General features: G+C 40.0%; 1 protein-coding gene across 7 annotated transcripts in view; it reads right to left on the bottom strand.

Moving 5' to 3' along the window:
• LOC133478347 (FERM domain-containing protein 5) overlaps window positions 1-17234 on the bottom strand; it is a 72208-nt gene that overhangs the window by 24577 nt on the left and 30397 nt on the right. For all 7 annotated transcript variants that reach the window (XM_061774315.1, XM_061774313.1, XM_061774314.1 and 4 more), the window contains one exon: window positions 1915-2019. In XM_061774315.1, coding sequence (XP_061630299.1) covers window positions 1915-2019 — 105 coding nt within the window. The remainder of the gene's footprint in view (window positions 1-1914; window positions 2020-17234) is intronic.

A 17234-nucleotide genomic window follows, 5' to 3' on the forward strand; every position in this document is an offset into this window, starting at 1 on the left:
ATGGTACTTGAAAGGGCAAACTTCAGGTGTACACAACAATGTGTTTTGCTTAAACTAATGCACTCAAATATAGAAATACTAATGCATATGTTAAAACATAAGAGTAAAATAACAGATTGATTAAAAATAAATAAATAGTGTTAGGAATGTGCTTATGACTCTACAGTATAGCTGGCCATGAAATTATTTTAACTTCATGTCTGGCTGGAGTATTGCTCAATACTACAGTGCATTTAAATACAGTTAGACACACAAATGACTCTATACTTTGTGCTCTAGTTTTTCTAGAGAGGTAAAAAGAGAAATGTGTGCTGGTTTTCATGTTACTTGTATGTTATCCTGTATTTTTTAAAAGCGCAATATAAATCACCAAACATTTATTTTTTTTCCAATACTGTGCAGCCCTACTGGTGATCCATAATTTTTTTTCCCAGGAAAAATGTGGTTGGAAAATTATATTGATAAGCAATGACTTGAATGTTGTGTGAAATAAAATTGTAAAATAATCTACGGTACAACAGTAGCCTTCAGAAAACCACGTACAAGTGTTGCTAATGGAGGGCGAAAGGATTAAATTTTCCAGGGAGCATTAAGACTGAAATGCAGAGCAACTGAAAATTGGTCATCGGAGTTTGTGAGGGCAGCATTATGATTTTGTGGTATTGCTTCAGTTGGTCAGGTATAGGTTCATTAAGCAGGCTCTTCAAGCAGTGGACCTCTCTGTTCCCTGATGGCGCAGGCTTATCCCAAGATAACTGCACCAGGATTCAGCCATCCATTTTCTACAGCACTTGTACTAATTGAGTTCCTGGAAGAACTGTAGTCTATCCCAGCTGACTTTGGGCGAGATGAGGGGTACGTCCTGGACTGGTGGGCAGAAAATCACAGGGCATTTGCCCTGTGATTGACAAGCAAGTACATACACAGCTATGGATAATTGTGAGTCATCAATGAACCTAATATGCATGTTATTTGGAATGTGGGAACAAGCTGCAGTACCTGGATAAAACACACACAAACATACGGGAGAAGTCCACACACAAAGGCTGGAGCTAATCGCTTGTCCACCAGGTCTGCATTAGCATTAATCATTGAGACGTAATTGGAAAAGGGTAGTTCATGAACCATGGCATTTACACAGGTGGCTTGACCCCCAAAGACACCTTAAGCCAGGTGTGGGCAAACCTCTGTAGTCAAGAGACACATTTAAATTTTGAAATGGACAGATAGGCCAGGTCATTCATTAGTAGATTAGTTTCAAAAAAATAGAACGTGTATGTGAAAGTGGGTGGTTTATTATAATAATGGAATGGAGCTTTGTATTGCATGGATCGATGCATGGATAATTAATTTAAGTGTGATTAATAAAGCAATTATTTAATAACATACTTGAAAAATGTTAAATGTAATTGTAAATTTATTTTACTAATATCTTTTATTTCATAATCACATCATTTCATAAATGAATTAACCAGTTATTTAATGAGATAAATGAATACAAAATAAATCAAAAACAAATAAATATGTTTTAATTAACCAATTTTAGGGAAAGAAAAGCTAATGGAACAAATATTACATGACTCTTGATTAAGTAGTTCAACGCTCAGTGGGCTGGATTAAAGAACAGAGCGGGTCATTGGGATGTGCTGACATTATGAAGGGATCGGAGTTGTTCCAAAAGTCAAATATTTGTGTGGGGGTTTTAATCTGTTGATCTTGCAGGCAAGAGTTAAATTTTGCTATTGAGTCCAGTCTGCTACCTTCATAACATAGTAACATGGCCCGCGGGCAAGTATGTGCTCAATTGTATCTTGTGTACTGTGCCATGCGCCGTTAGTTCACGAGGGTATTTACAAGTGACATTCCAGAGGAATACAAGTCGTGCGAGGAAACGACAGCGGGGGGGGGACTTACCCGCTGCTTGTCGGGGTCTACATATCTGATGCCAAAATAATCTTTCTCCAGCAAGTTGAGGTGGTGGCAGATGAGGTCAAACAGATACTGTCCTTTAGCATCTCGCTGTAGCAGAGTAGAAAATGTTCAAGGTTAACAAAACGCAAGAAAGGAAGAGACTTGAAAAGAGTTTATACACCGAAAAGAATTGCTGATATAAAATTCTGAGGCTAAACTGTCTGCTTTTCACATGTTCACACATTCTGTATGTACAATATAGTGTTTATATAGCATCAATTTATTCTCCATTGAAATGCATTGAAATGCCATTAATCCATTCTAGCCACGCCCCCCCCCCCCTAAAAAAAAAAAAAACGCCCACCAAATTTTGTTTTGTATTTCTAATAAAGAAAAATACCTCTGTATTGTATAAAAACAGAATGAAATAGTTGTGTCTGTAGGTACTGTAGTATTCCGGTGTTGGATGTGTGCCTTTTAGGGGCGTGGCCTCGTGAGTGATGTCAGGAGCTGGAGTCGGGTTGGTCAGTTAGTTCAGTGCGACCGTCTGGGTGCGAGTTGTGGCCTACAGCAGCTCATTGTGAGTGTTCTCATTTTGTTTTTTTGTGTTTGACTGTGTTGTTGTTGTAAATGGCTAAAAGTGATTCGGCAACTTTGGCTCTCTTTGCCTACATGTGAGGGCATGACAGTACCTCATTTGCCATTCACATCTACACAGTATTTGCTCTTCAGGTACATTTACCACAGGAAACACTGCTGACTATTATTGCTGCTGTTTACACTCCCGTGTTCCAGCATGATTGTGTGCTAGTGTACAAAAAAAAAGTCCAGAACTAAAACATTAGTGCAAGGATTTTGACTTTCAATCCAAAATGACACAAGCTGCATAAAATGTGGAATGCCTGTTCAGTTTACCTTCCAGAAAAGAGAGTCTAATAATTGTAGATGGGTTTATATTCAAATCTGAACCTAAGCCATGCCAGCGATAGAAGAATAGCCTGACTTCATCCAGTAGTAGAACCATCTGAGGTGTCTCCGGAGCTAGAAGCTTAAAGACGGGGTGAATTAACTATGCAGAGCTCATGCTGTGGGATTTGCTAATCCTCATAGATATGTATACTGCATACTATATAGCACTTTGCAATACAAAGCTCATAGGCTAGTGCGTAACACTGTAGTCCATTTAGCTCAAACTTGAGCTTTTGGGATCAGACCGGAACACGTTTTGCTAAGAAAGAAATGATAAAGTTGAAAATGCCCCGTGACACACTTTGTTAACCTTCACGAAGAAAAGCGGTAATTCGTCGCTCCTCATCGTGTACAGCCAGGAGGGCTGCACAGATGATTTACATAAGAACATTAAGAGAGGCGATTACAAGCAGCAACATCACTGCAGCAACATTCCCTCGAACAACTTTGCTACAAAAAGCGTTAAATTGCAGTCCAGAAATGTATTTCTTTTAATATACTTCTAAAATCCAAATTTGCAACACTAAATCTGGGTATTATACAAAACACCTTGAACAACATCATATTACAGAATTAGCAGCAAATGCACGCCACTTGAGTTACACTGCTGACAGCAACTGAAGGGGGCCACCGGTGCTTTATTAGCCTTTTCACAGAATAAAAATAAAGCTTGTTCACATTTTGTTCTGTTAATGCTGCAACTTAGGTGCCATTAGTGGCAAACTTGCAAAACATTACCATGAAAGAACATGTATTTTCCCCTTGAATCTTAATTCTTCATTCACACCAAGACGTTTTGGACCAGTTTATGCTTTCAACTTTCAGGAACAGTTTGACATCAGCAGTCTCACAGGCAGGCAGGTCTCAGCTCTCAATGTGAGTCAGGCTGAGGAAAACTCTGAACAGGCTGCTCCTTCCCCTCACTGTCTTCCTGCCACGGCGATGGCCCTGCGGTGGCAGTGCAGGTGTCACTCAGAAGCGCACTCTTCCGTGTCAATCAATCAGGCATCAGATAACAGGAACGTCATTGAAAAACAGTCTGTGCCGATATGCTGACCAAAGGCCAAGAGAAGCTCTGCTGACACAGAAACTGACTCATTGGCTTCATCGGGGGTGGGGGCACATAAACGACTCACTACTTGCAAAGACGAACCGATAAATTTGTGGTGCAGATCGAGCCCTTTTTTTTTTTTTTTTTTTAAATCACTTGTCGCTTTAAGATGCAATGAGTGGGAAACGTCTCCACATAATTAAAACGGTAGACTTTACACCAATCGGTAGACTTTACACCAATCTGATCGGCCTGATCGGTATCGGCCGATAATTAGCATTTTATGCTGTTGGCGTTAATGTCATAATTTGCTGATCTGATCAATGACGTCATTGTTCGGCTCCGCAAAAGAAATTTACTCCGCATTGCCATCGTGTACAGTATATTTGAATTCAAAAGCTAGTTTATTTTTAGCCTTGTCACAAGTCTTTTGACGTAGTACCGTAAATATCTGACAACCAATAAAGTTATTAAAAAAAACATGTCAGCATTGTGGGACAGACAACACGTCTTAGACAGACAACACGTAGTGCCTGGATCAGACTACAAGACAAATTTTGTCTTTCACAATTGCACGATGTCAGACTATTGCAATAAAATCTTGTATTCCAATACCGCCGCATCCCGTCTTTTACGATCACGGGGCTTTATCTTGTCAACACAAACGCGACCGGATACACTTGTTACCATGGCGAAGACATCGCGACACGTGTATTATAAGAACAAAATGGGGGAAACCGTGTGGAGTTGGTCACCGGTGCTCGGGAGATTACGTTCATTAAAGGCTTGCTCGAGGTATGTTCACATACTTTTAATACGATACCACTTGCATGCAGGCAACAAAACGTTATGTAGCCTAGCAAGCTAGTGCTATCACAAATGGTTGTGCATAAACATGCTGGCGTTTTGTTGAATCATACTCTAACTTTTCGGTGTGGGTGAAGTAATTTAATTACAATAAAGTAATTAAACTAGAGTAGGTTAGCTCCCATTATTTCTGTCATGTTGTAATGTTGGTTTGACCTGAGTGATTAGAATACATGACCTGACTAGAGCAGTGATTTCCAACCTTTATGGCGCGAAGGCACATATTTTACAATTGGAAAATCTCACGGCACACCAACAAACAAAAATGTCACAAAAAGTAGATACACAGTAATTAGTGTGTATAATTCCTGCCATCTAATAGAAGAGCATTTATTTGTCACTATGCCTCACTGGCATAAATAGAGGAACAAAGAAAGTATTTCTTGTAAATGAATACTTTTTTGAGCAGAAAATTAAAATTTGACAATTTCCCACAGCACACCTGAAGATTGCTCATGGCAGACTAATGTGCCACGGCACACTGGTTGGGAATCACTGGACTAGAAAAGATACTCATTATACAGTACACAGGTATATACAGTAAATGAAAAAGTCATTTAAATAGACACATTGCTCCATCTTGTGATCGGATCGGTGATCGGTTATCTTTTTTTTTTAAACCCGCTGATCGGTAATAGCCCCAAAAATCCTCATCGTGTAAAGCCTAATCATAAGAGTACATATACACACATAAATATACATATATATAAATATATATACCGGGTGATTGAAAACTAACTCCCTATTTTTAAGTACTTGTAATTAATTTCTGAACTATAATTCTTACAAGCAATGAACATGAACATGAAGAAAGTGTATTGCATGGAGTTTTATTTAAAATTTGATATGGGCGCCAGCATTAGCCACCAGTTTCTCCAGCCGCCTGGGAACCGCATTAACTGATTTCACAAAGAACTTTTGTGGGACGGAAGGCATAACTTCTCGTATTCGCCCTTCAAGTTCTTCCAAAGTCCTTGGTTTGGTAGAATAGACTTGCTCCTTTAATCATGGAACATACATTAAAAAATTTAGAAACATATTACAACATATGAATAAATTATAAGTATTTTAAAATAGGGAGTTACTTTTCAATCACCCTGTACACCATGAATATTGTTACAAAATATTTAGTAATCATATTTTACATTATTAAATATTCAAACAATGAAATGCATTTGTACAACTATAGGGCTCATCTATAATAATAAACTTTGCCTCACCTCTACTAAATGTCTGATACTCTAGCAGGTGTAAATCAGTGCCACTATCTTAAGAAACAGGGAGGCAGGAAACCTTCTGTCTTTGGCTTCATGTTGTATTAGCCCAATGCTTTCAACTTGTGGCACGTTTGTTCAGTTTATACTCCAGAAAACGGACTCTGACATGTCTGCGTTGTCCTATTTAGTGTTGTCACCTTAACAGCTTTTTCAGTTTATACCAAATTAGTTCTGGGTCCTTCATTCTGCCATCGTGCAGTTATCACCACTAAGGAGATTTTAGACCCCACGAGAATACAAATAAGTCCACCGATGGCATTGTTCCTCTGCATATATGCTTCTTTGGATCTGTGCTCATTAAATGCAAGGCCATAAAATAAACATAATATTGAGGGTTCTTTTGTAATGCATTATTATCTTCTTTTATCTGCCTTTGTGATAGCGATCAGGCTAGAACACCTTAAACAATTAAAAAGCAGTTCAGTGTAGAAAGGACTAACCAAGCCCAAAAGGACATCTGGCCTTTTGTTCAAGTCATTTGTTAGCATTCTACACTGTTCTCTCCAGCCGGTCCCCCCTCTCTTGCTCCCCAGTGCACCCCCCAACCCCCAACGCCGCCTCTGCCCCACGCCAAGTACAGCTGCCTTTAGTCCTCCACCCCTCTGAAAGCAAGGTCACAAAGAAAGAAAATATTTTAGTCCGCTAAAGCAGGTGTACCCAGTAAAATGGCCCGTGAGCAGGGTTGGCGAAAGTAGTCACTCCCCGTACTTAAGTAGTACATGTACAATTAGTTAGATTGATGTTTTTTTTTTTTTTCCAAATAGTTGAAAAAATATTTGTAGCTTTAGCTTATGTTGATTGATAGTTAGATTAGACTATTGAAAAAAAAAAAAACTGGTAAAAATAGAAATAATGATTCAACTCCTCTATTTAAAGTAAACGTAAAGAAAGGACAGACAGAATGTACTTAAGTACAAAAGAGCTAGCGAGTGTTGGCTTTAATCAAAACAACATACAGTATTCCCAAAGCTTAGCTAACGTTGTGAGCTGAATAATAAAAAAATGCTAACGTAGCCAATGATAGCAACTGAAAGAATACACTTTACCTGTTTGCCTTTTGTCACTGATGGTGTAGTGGTACATTAGCCTGTGTTCAGTACAGGTAGCGTGGGTTCGGTTCCCACTCAGTGACGGTGTGAATGTCAGTTTGAATGGTTACCTGTCCCTATGTGTGCCGTGTAGACTGGCGGGTGACCAGTTCAGCGCGTTGCCCACTTTATGCCCGAAATCAGCTGGGAGAGTCTCCATGACCCCGTGCCCCTGAACAGGATAAGCGGTGTTGAGAATGGATGGATGTTTGCCTTTTTTCAGATTAGGCGGCAAATTTTTGAACACCAGAGGGTGGTGGTTTTTAGCGCGGCACAAGAAGAATGCATTTTGACAAATCAAATGGTACAAAGTACAGATATCTGTTTTTAAATGTAGGGAGTAAAAATAAAAAGTCATCAGAAAAAATAAATACTCAAGTAAAGTACAGATACCTGAAAAATCTATTTGTACAGTATTTTATTCTTCCTTTCACTGCTTGTGTGTTCACACTGCCCTATCCAGATGAACACATTTATAAGCCTTAACATCTCTTCAATAAGCACAAAGGAATGGAAAAATATTTCCTAATGTACCTGCGAACCTGTGAACAGTGGCTCTTTTACTGCCAAGAGGGCCCACATGTAAAATGGGCACTTTCCTTCCAGATTAATCATTAAAATGGTCTCCATGTCCGCACAAGAGCCCAGGCCATTAATAAAAGATAGTATCACAGCAGTGGAAATCATCGATGCCTTTAACTGTGAAATTCTGTGAGTGTGTATGTTTGTGTGTGTGTGTTTGTGTGTGTGTGTGTGTGTGTGTGCGTGCGTGTGTGCGAGTCTTTAACCTGGAGACATGTGGTGATTTCTTTGGTTCCATAAGCAGATGACTTTCTTATGTTCCCCACAGAGAGCGGTTAATGCATCAGAGCCACTGAGTCAGGTGACCAAGCTACACAAAGTTCATGTTGTGACCATGCTGGATGACCTGCCATCTATCACACCTTATTACGATGCCCGCTTCATAAGAGACTATTATAACCAAGTCTTATTCAAGCAGTCCACACGCGGATCAACTGCAATCGTATCCCCATGTGAACTGTAAGATTGAAATGAGTAGACCAGGTGCTGCCAAAAAACACATTCTTACTTTTTCTAATTTGATGCAGTATTGTACTTTTACAGTGAAATATATATTTAAATGAAAAAAAAAATATTGGAAATACTGTTTTTAAAATGCATACCTAAAACGTCAGCAAATTCTTGTCATGCTAATTAAGCTGTTTGTCTCAGGAATGTGTAAAAAAATAATGCAATAAAGAGTGACAGATGAAATATATGCCCTAAACAACCTCTAACCAACCTCCTCCCTTTTGAACCCTTTTTCGGAGTGTGTCACTCCGCAGTGTTACAGTGTGTCACGCCGCTGTGTTAATTTTGGAGGTGTTGTGTTAAACTGTTTTTTTACCATTTTAGTTTTTCTGATTTAGGCGTGGCTAAAACTGCATATATATATATATATATATATATATATATACAAAATTGAGTGGTTATCCGGTGCAACCCGCACCGTCTGCATAAAAAGGTAGCAGCATGTGATACCTACTACACTACCAGCAGAACTATTTGACGATGCTAATACAGATATGCAAACACAGTGATCAGCGAGTATGCAAATCTCAGAATCCTTGAGTATGACATATACAAATGTATGACATCTGCATCTGTATATAATTCTAAATAACGTCCTCTCTCAATGAGCCAGCCTGCAATTATCAAAGCCATTAGCAAAGGATGACAGGAGGAGGGATAATCACCTCTCAGGGATCTGCAGGTGAGTGGGGGTGTACGAATACACAATTCCCATCTGGGATATATCTTCTGGGTTTATTGCAGCTACGGAAACAACAGCAGTGAAAGCAAAAATGATATATGATATAAAAAATGTCACCCCAAAAAACCGGCTCCTCGAGTTGCAGAACGGATGGATTAGCATATGGTGTGACATTCGCTGTCATTGTAGTGGCTTGTTGGCAGCTGTTGATTGGGGTTATTAAGTAAACACAGCCCTGAGCAGAAGTAGGAGATATGGTACATGAAATGTGCCACTCAGGCGATATCAAATCATCAATCATCAAAAGCAGGATGCTCGGAGGGAAATTAACAAAGATGTCATCAGCGTTTTACAAATTATATTTCCGCCTATGAGGTGGAATAACCATTTTGTGTCGTCGCAAAAGCATAATGTTGTGCAGAGGAGTTCTAATGTGGAATAAAACACGCTGTGAAATGGAAGAGCAGTTTGAAGTAGTCTGAACAAGCAAAAAGTAGAGCCATTAAAGAATTGCTTTGATGGGAACGGATAAGGATCTAACCCAGAAGTGTGAGGAATCAAGAGAATAAAGAGAATTGCAAAGGGATCAGGGGAGCACAGATGAATAACTAGTGTGTTTAAGAGATTTTTTAATAGTGTGACGAGATTTATTGTAAGAATTCAAGTGAACCCATCACCATGAAATAAAACCACTGGGATGGTACACGAGTTCAACATAAAGAGAACAGCAGCTCTGTCATTTGCACGGCGACCCCACATCACCTACTTTAGTGGGCTTTGACAACAGTTATTCCCAACCAGTGTGCTGTGAGAGATCATCAGGTGTACCACGGGAATGATCCATTTTCACTTAATTAGTCCGAAAGTTATGAAGTTCAGAATATTTCTTTGTTTATCTATGCCGGTGACGTATAATGACAGGCAACACAATTAAATGCTTTTCCACCAAATGGCAGAAGGACATTATCGTTTGGTGGTATGTGTGAGATTTTTTTCTTATACAAAATATGTGCATTGATTCGATAAATGTTGGGATTGGGAAGCACTGTTCTAGCACATTGGCAGACCAGCCAGGAAACTCCTCATGTTACTGCAGCGCTTTCCGCACACTAAATTACATCCATCCATCCATTTCCTTTACCGCCTATCCTCACTAGGGTCGTGGGCGTGCTGGAGCCCAACCCAGCTATCCTTGGGCGGGAGGCAGGGTACACCCCGAACCGGTCGGCAGCCAATCGCAGGCCACACGAAACAAACAACCATTCGCATGCACAGTCACACCTACGGGCAATTTAGAGTCTCCAATCATCCTACCACACATGTTTTTGGGATGTGTCACGTTGATTTCAAGACATGATGATGTAAGACAAGATGTGTAAGCATACAGTAAAATCTCGCGATTCACGTGGGGATTGGGACTGATGACCTCCCCCACACTTATACACCATCATCATCAAATATCATGTTCAGCTAAACGAATACAATACTCTTTACACAATAATAATAATGATAATAATAATAATAAATTTTCCTGGTTTTATGTTGGGGTTTATCTTGCATCTCATCTTTTCATTTAATCTTGTTTTTAATTTCTTTGCCTCTGTAAAGCACTATGGATTTGTCTTATGTATGGGGTGGGTGGGTTCAAACAAGAGGTGCTCTGTCCTGAGTTGTTTAACACATCTAGATGTAAATACCATGAAATAAAAGGTGGAATTCTGAACTTTTGTCTCATATTCATCTTTTGATCTGAAACCCAAATGTCTTCAGTATACAACAAAAACAAAGGTATTGACCCTGCCGCTCCAATAATTTTGAAGGGGACTTGTAAGAACTGAGGTATTCCTGTTTGCTGCAAACAATACAAAAACATAACAGTGTAAACTTGATGCCTTTAGAAGCCATTTCAAAGCTACTCTTAAATGATGCAAACTTCAATATGAAGGTCAACTAGAGTCTGTGCATCTCTCACTCTGTGTGCACTGAAGTCAGCAGCAGTTGACAGGAAATGCTGAGTGCAGGCAAAATGGAGGGAGGAGGGGTTCATTTGCATACGCTGACTATATAGTAGCAGGGATGCAATGGTCATATTAATGCTGAGTTGAGAAATGGCAATTAGATACACTCTGTGAACAGGTTTGCTCGCTATTTGTGCCAGAATCGGAAGCTTTGGGTGGGCTTCACAAAAATCCCAGTGAAGTCATTAGTTCTCAGCCCACCAGTGATGGATGTCTCTGCCAGGCTGGCTCTAACAACTATTCTATCAGAGTGACAAATTCTGCAGAATTGTGATTACAAACATCTCAGAAAACACACTTTGCAGAGCTGGATTTCAAGTAATGAAAGCCAAGACAACAACATTTCCAGCACCTCTACGATCGACAGCCACCTGTTCCTTGACATCTTTGGTTAAGGTTTGCCACAATTGTTCCTGCCCGTTCACACCAGTTAGGCTTTCTTGCTAAAAAAGTGTGACAAATAACCCCCAAACCAAATTAGCTGCACAATCGGTGTCAAGCTTTGGCTTAGCATATAAACAATGCCTCATTTTCGTTTTTCTTTTTTTGGTTTGTTTTGTTATTTGCACAAACCCCAGCGAGGATGCACCACTTATATCTATCCCACTTGAATGAATGGCTGATGGGTGATGACCCGGTGTCACTCATTTTCACTGAGTAAGACTTTCAGAACCGAGACATTCTAAGGTTTTGCAGCGGGACAAGAACGGCGTGCAGTATAACCACTTGGTCCAGCCAACGGGCATGACGCATTGCATCAGGCATCCTGCCAAAGATTCATTCACACATTGACTCATATCTGGGCTTTATCTGTGATTTAGCCATGAGCAGTGTACAATCGGATTTCATGGCAGGTATTTGTGTCTGAAAGCACTTTTCACAAGCCCATCATGCTTTTCAGATTATTATATACGCTTAACGGGAACTATAAGGAGACATTGTCATTATGGTGCAGTACAAGGTGGTATTAGTCAAATTATAACCTAGCCATGACATTGGTTTCTTAAGTATCTTAAGATAACTGACTATCTGACTAATCAACAAACTAATAAAATAATTATCTATTAAGTATGTGACTTTTGGGTTGTGCCCTCAGGGGATTGGCACGGTTTTTATGCCGGATGCCCTTCTTGACAAAACCCACTTTTAATCCAGGCTTGGGACCGGCAAGGGCAGCGACTGAGCCCTAATTGTAACCGAACCCCTCTTTTTTTTCTTTTTTTTTTTACAATTCCCTATATTAATAGTTTAAAATAAACCATAACTATACTACAAACCAAAGGTGTGTCTAGCCCATTTTGGGGATACTGATTTGAAGAACCCCTTCAATGAACCCAGCACCCCTAAAACTCTGAACCTAGAATTGCCCCTGCTACAAACTATGTTCCCAAAACACACTCATCCTAAATCATTCCACTTGAAAATAAATGTAACCATAGATGTATAAATGGCTTATTGATGGTTTCATTTAGAAAAAAATGCACCAGGAGTGCACAAGTACATGGTGAAGACCCTCCATAACTTCCACTTACAACCCAGGCTAAACTTAGCTCCGACCCGACATACAGTACAAAGATGTCAGTTTCTCAGTCAAAATGTATCATTTCAACATACTTCCTAGACACCAAATACCAGAGTTGGGGACCTGAGTCTTGTGACTTAATTCAAGTTATTCTCACTTCGGCAATGTTAGGATTTGGGACTTGCTTAGCTAAAACTTGTTCACTTGATCAAATTTGATCACTCAACTTGACTTTGACTTGGCATCCATGAGACTCGAAATGGCTTGACCGAATACACTCGTTACCATGGCCATGACAACAACAATCGATCGTGCGTGTATTGTGTTGGTCAAAAAAGAACAAAATGTGGAAAAACGTGAGGTGGTAGTCACCGGTGCTCGGGAGAAGACGTTCGTTCAAGGATTGCTTCAGGTATAGTCACGTACTTTTAATACGATACGGCTCGCAAGCAGGCAGCAAAATTGTATGCAGCCTGGCAAGCTAGTGCTAGCACTAACAGTTGTACGTAAACATGGCAGCATTCTGTTGAATCATGCTCGAAAGTTACGGTGTGTGTGATGTAATTTAATTACAATAAAGTAATTTAATTGCAGTAAGTTAGTGAGGATAAGCGGTACAGAAAACGGATGGATGGATGGAAGTTACCACCCATTATTTCTGTCATGTTGTAATGTTGGTTTGACCTGACTGATTAGAATACATGACCTGACAAGAGAATATGTTTGAAGATACTCAGTATACAGTACACAAATATATACAGTAAATGAGCAAGTCATTTAAATACACATTGCTCCATCTTGTGATCGGATCGGTGATTTTTTTAAACGAGGTGATCGGCCCCAAAATTCCTGAAAGTGTAAAACACATTAAATGGAGACAACATTTCTTTGACTTTAACTACTTTTTTGAATTATTTCGGTGCAACAACAAAATCCAAATCAAGATCCATATAATGATGAAGTTTAACCAAATAAACTTTTCCAATTGTGGATATATCGAGATTCCCCACCTGTGGAATTTCTGTCAGCTTTGTCCAAAACAATCAATCCCCTCAGAGTTCAGAAACAAATCACCTTGGTCAGGTGGTTAAAATCTATTTCCTTTTCCACAAAGAAGAGGAAACATGTTAGAGGTGGAGAGATCTAAGTCATGACATGTATTTTTGGTCATAATAGAAACCCATTAGCTCATCTTTCTATAGATTGAACGACTACTGTATCTGCAGTTGAAGCTTCTGTAACGCACAAGCGCCTCCTCTATTCGCATAATTAAACACACCAGAACACTATTGATTTAACAACTCAGCAAAGGCTATGCATCCTCAGAGTGTGATTCACAAGCTCAAAGTGCATTAGCAGCACACAGGAGCGGTGCAGCAGATTGACAGATGGATTAAGAGACTTTAAACCTCCTATTGTGCGGGAATGACATTGAAGAAGCAATGGAAGGAAATTGCATAATTTCCAGCAGGACACAAGAGATAAGAGCACTCCAGAAAAGTCGAGGCAACCAAGCGAAGAGACAGAGAAGAGGCGAATCGAGCAGAGGTCTTTTGCATTTGTTTCGGGTTTTTCTGTAGTCGATTGCTGCAGTTTAATGCACCCTGCTGTTGAAGTCGCTTCCAGATGGAAGGCTGTTTACTCGTCAGACACACTTGTTTTCATGCGACTTTGCCATCTGGAAGCACCGTGGCTGTCATTCACATCACAGCCCTTGTCAAAAATACTACTAGAAGAGCAGTAATATTTATATCACAATAGACTTATTAACACTCAGGTCACTAGGGGTTGGCCTCCACTTGATGACTAAGTACAGAGTTTGCATCATTCTTAAACCTTTGGATTTTTAACAATGACTTCAAACCCAATTGGACTACATGGAAAAGATATTGGTACACGTCTCTAAATTATATGTACAATCAGGGGTTGGTCCTTACAGTTCCTCTCCTACCGTACTGCTGGCCACTCATTGGTGGAGCAAATTCATCATCACTGCATCATTGAAATATTTAAGATACACAGCTATAAATGATAAAAATAAACCCACATTCTCATGGTAGCTTTCCCCCTTGCTGTGACCGAGCTCTAGATGTTGCACTATTAAACTCCACAGTGTCCACTTTGAGGGCAGCAAGAAAACAGACCAAGGCAGCATCTCCTCTCGAATTAAATTGGTCTCCTCTGAGAGGTAAATAAAGAAGACACTGCGGCATGGTTTTCACAGTTACTGTAGTACTATTTTGGTGTTTAGGACCAACTATGACAACCTGAGAAACTGACAAACAATAAGACCCTTTTGTGTACCAGTGACCCAATACACAAAGCAAGGTCTAAAAATACAGAGGGGGTACAACTCTGTACTTCCTTCCATTTTCACCTGATGGCCAGGTGTCACAATACTTTGTACGCAATCCAGTGATTGCCAGCCACAGTGCGATAAGAGATCATCAGGTGTGCCGCGGGAAAATGATCCAATTTCACCTCATTGGGCCGAAAATGATCTTTTTTAATCTATGCCAACAACGTATATTGACAGGCATAACAAATAAATGCTCTTCTGCTAAATGGCAAAAGGTACAGAATAAGTCATGGTTTCCTACTACTGTAGGCCTATCAGCTTTGTGTTTAACTAAACAGAACCAGATTTCACACGGAGTAACTACATTTGTGAGTACATTGAGACAAGATCATTATTATTTCAGTTGTTCCAACTTTTGGCTTTTGTTTGGCACAGTCTTTCCACTGGATCCCCTTCCTGACGCAATCCACACATGCAGAATTAGGGCAGTGGCTGAGTATTGAGACACCGACTGGGAATCGAACATGCCGTCTGCACAATAGCCAGCAACATGTACTGTACCACTACTTGACTGATGCATCATCATTATTCCAGAATACACTGTACACTTTTTGTAACATTTTTGTTTGGTGGTGTAATTTGAGAATTTTATAAAGTAAAAAGTGTACCTTGGCTCAATGAAGATTGGGAAACACTGACCTAATTGATCACTGGAAAAATGCGGTGTTGGCAGAATACACCTCACGTAGCGAGTGAGGCACCACCAATGGTATCAATTCACACTTCCAACTGTCTTCAAAGCCACAGGAACGATGACTTTCTAATGGTGATACCAAGCATGAAAATGCAGCCAGCTGTTAAGCCCTAGAGGCTGGATGCATTCCACACAGGCGTGTAAGGCCCACCACTGCTGCAGCGTGTCGAGGCTTTAATGGAGGCCCAAGAGAGATGCAATCACCTCAGCGAATGCGCTAAAAAACAATCTTTTCATAGAATGCAGGGAGGACATGGGGGAAGGTTTATCAACAAACTTCCTGCTGATGCTTTAGTTTGGTAAACAGAAGCTTTAATGTTATGGCCTGCTTTGAAATGTGCTCATTTAGACCTGTGAAGTATACACTGTAACACACTTCCACTCCAAGAAGTCATTTATTGCCAGGTCTTAACAAAGGTGAAATTACCTTCTAAAGTGAGACACCAATTAACACCGAGTAGTGGCACCATAATGGAGAGGAATTAGCAAATGATCTTATTGGTCACACACTTGAGTCACCCGCTGGGAAATGCTGCAGAGCTCTTCAGCATCCCACAAAGCTGAGCAAGCCTTTTGCGCCATGGCATTAGACACACGAGCAGTTTAACGAGGGAAGTGAGAGCGTCTACTGGCTGCGCTGCATTTGGCCACCAAAACAGCAAGGCAGTGAGGAGCGACAAGAACTGTTGAGTTGTCGGCTGTGGATTTGGCATGACGGCTTATTTGAGAGATTTCCTATGGTGTCACTTACGGAGAAGCAAGGAGGAACGTCCTTATTGGTTAATCCTTGACACTGTTCAAATTACTTGAAACAGTCTCTCTGATTTCTGCTTTAATGGGGACTAAAATGAGAGGCTGTCCAATGAATAAAAGTCCAATTTAGAGGGACTATTCGATATGAATACACTTCATGAACTAATTTTTAAAATAATTTCACACCAAATCAAGAACTGCACATGACTTTTATATAGAAGTACTGTGAACACCGCTAATCGTGGGGGACAGGGACTGAGCTGTGAATAGTGAAAAATCCTTAAAGTTTAAACTGTAAATGTACTACAGACTACGATCCCAAAACACTTAACAGTGAACCCCTGCATTCGTGAATGCCTATTCACTGATTTTATTTATTTTCGCGGGCGGTGGGTATCAGCTGGTAAAACTCATATATTTGCATTTTTTGTGCTCAGGCCAAGTACCAGCTTGTGGCATATATGAACTGAGGAACTGTTGAAGTGAGTTGAGGAGCCTCATTTAAACAAACATAGTCCTTTGCTGCCATCTTGTGACATCTGTTGGTAACTACAGTATAGTATGAGGAAAGCATCAATTACTTGTGGATTTTCGCTGTTCACGGCAAGACTCGAGCCACACTATTTCCCCAGAAAATAGCAGGTGTTCACTGTGATATCATTTCACACACATCTTATAACATTACCCTTAAAAACATACGGCCAACAAATTATTTGATTTGTAAAATTAAAAAAAAGTTTTTTAATAGCGACCCAGCAGAGCAGCGGTCTGTAACTTCAATTTAAACACCCAGGCTAAACTTAGTTCCTCCAACATACAAAGATATCTCTCAGTTGAGATGTATCACTTCAAAATACTTCCTTGACACCTATACTTTCTTATTAGCCAGAGCCTTGGTGCCTTCTTGTGGCATTTTAGCACGTTACAGATCACGTAAAATACGGCAAGAGC

This window comes from Phyllopteryx taeniolatus, chromosome 5 (assembly GCF_024500385.1).
Source record: "Phyllopteryx taeniolatus isolate TA_2022b chromosome 5, UOR_Ptae_1.2, whole genome shotgun sequence".
In the NCBI taxonomy this organism is placed as follows: domain Eukaryota; kingdom Metazoa; phylum Chordata; class Actinopteri; order Syngnathiformes; family Syngnathidae; genus Phyllopteryx; species Phyllopteryx taeniolatus.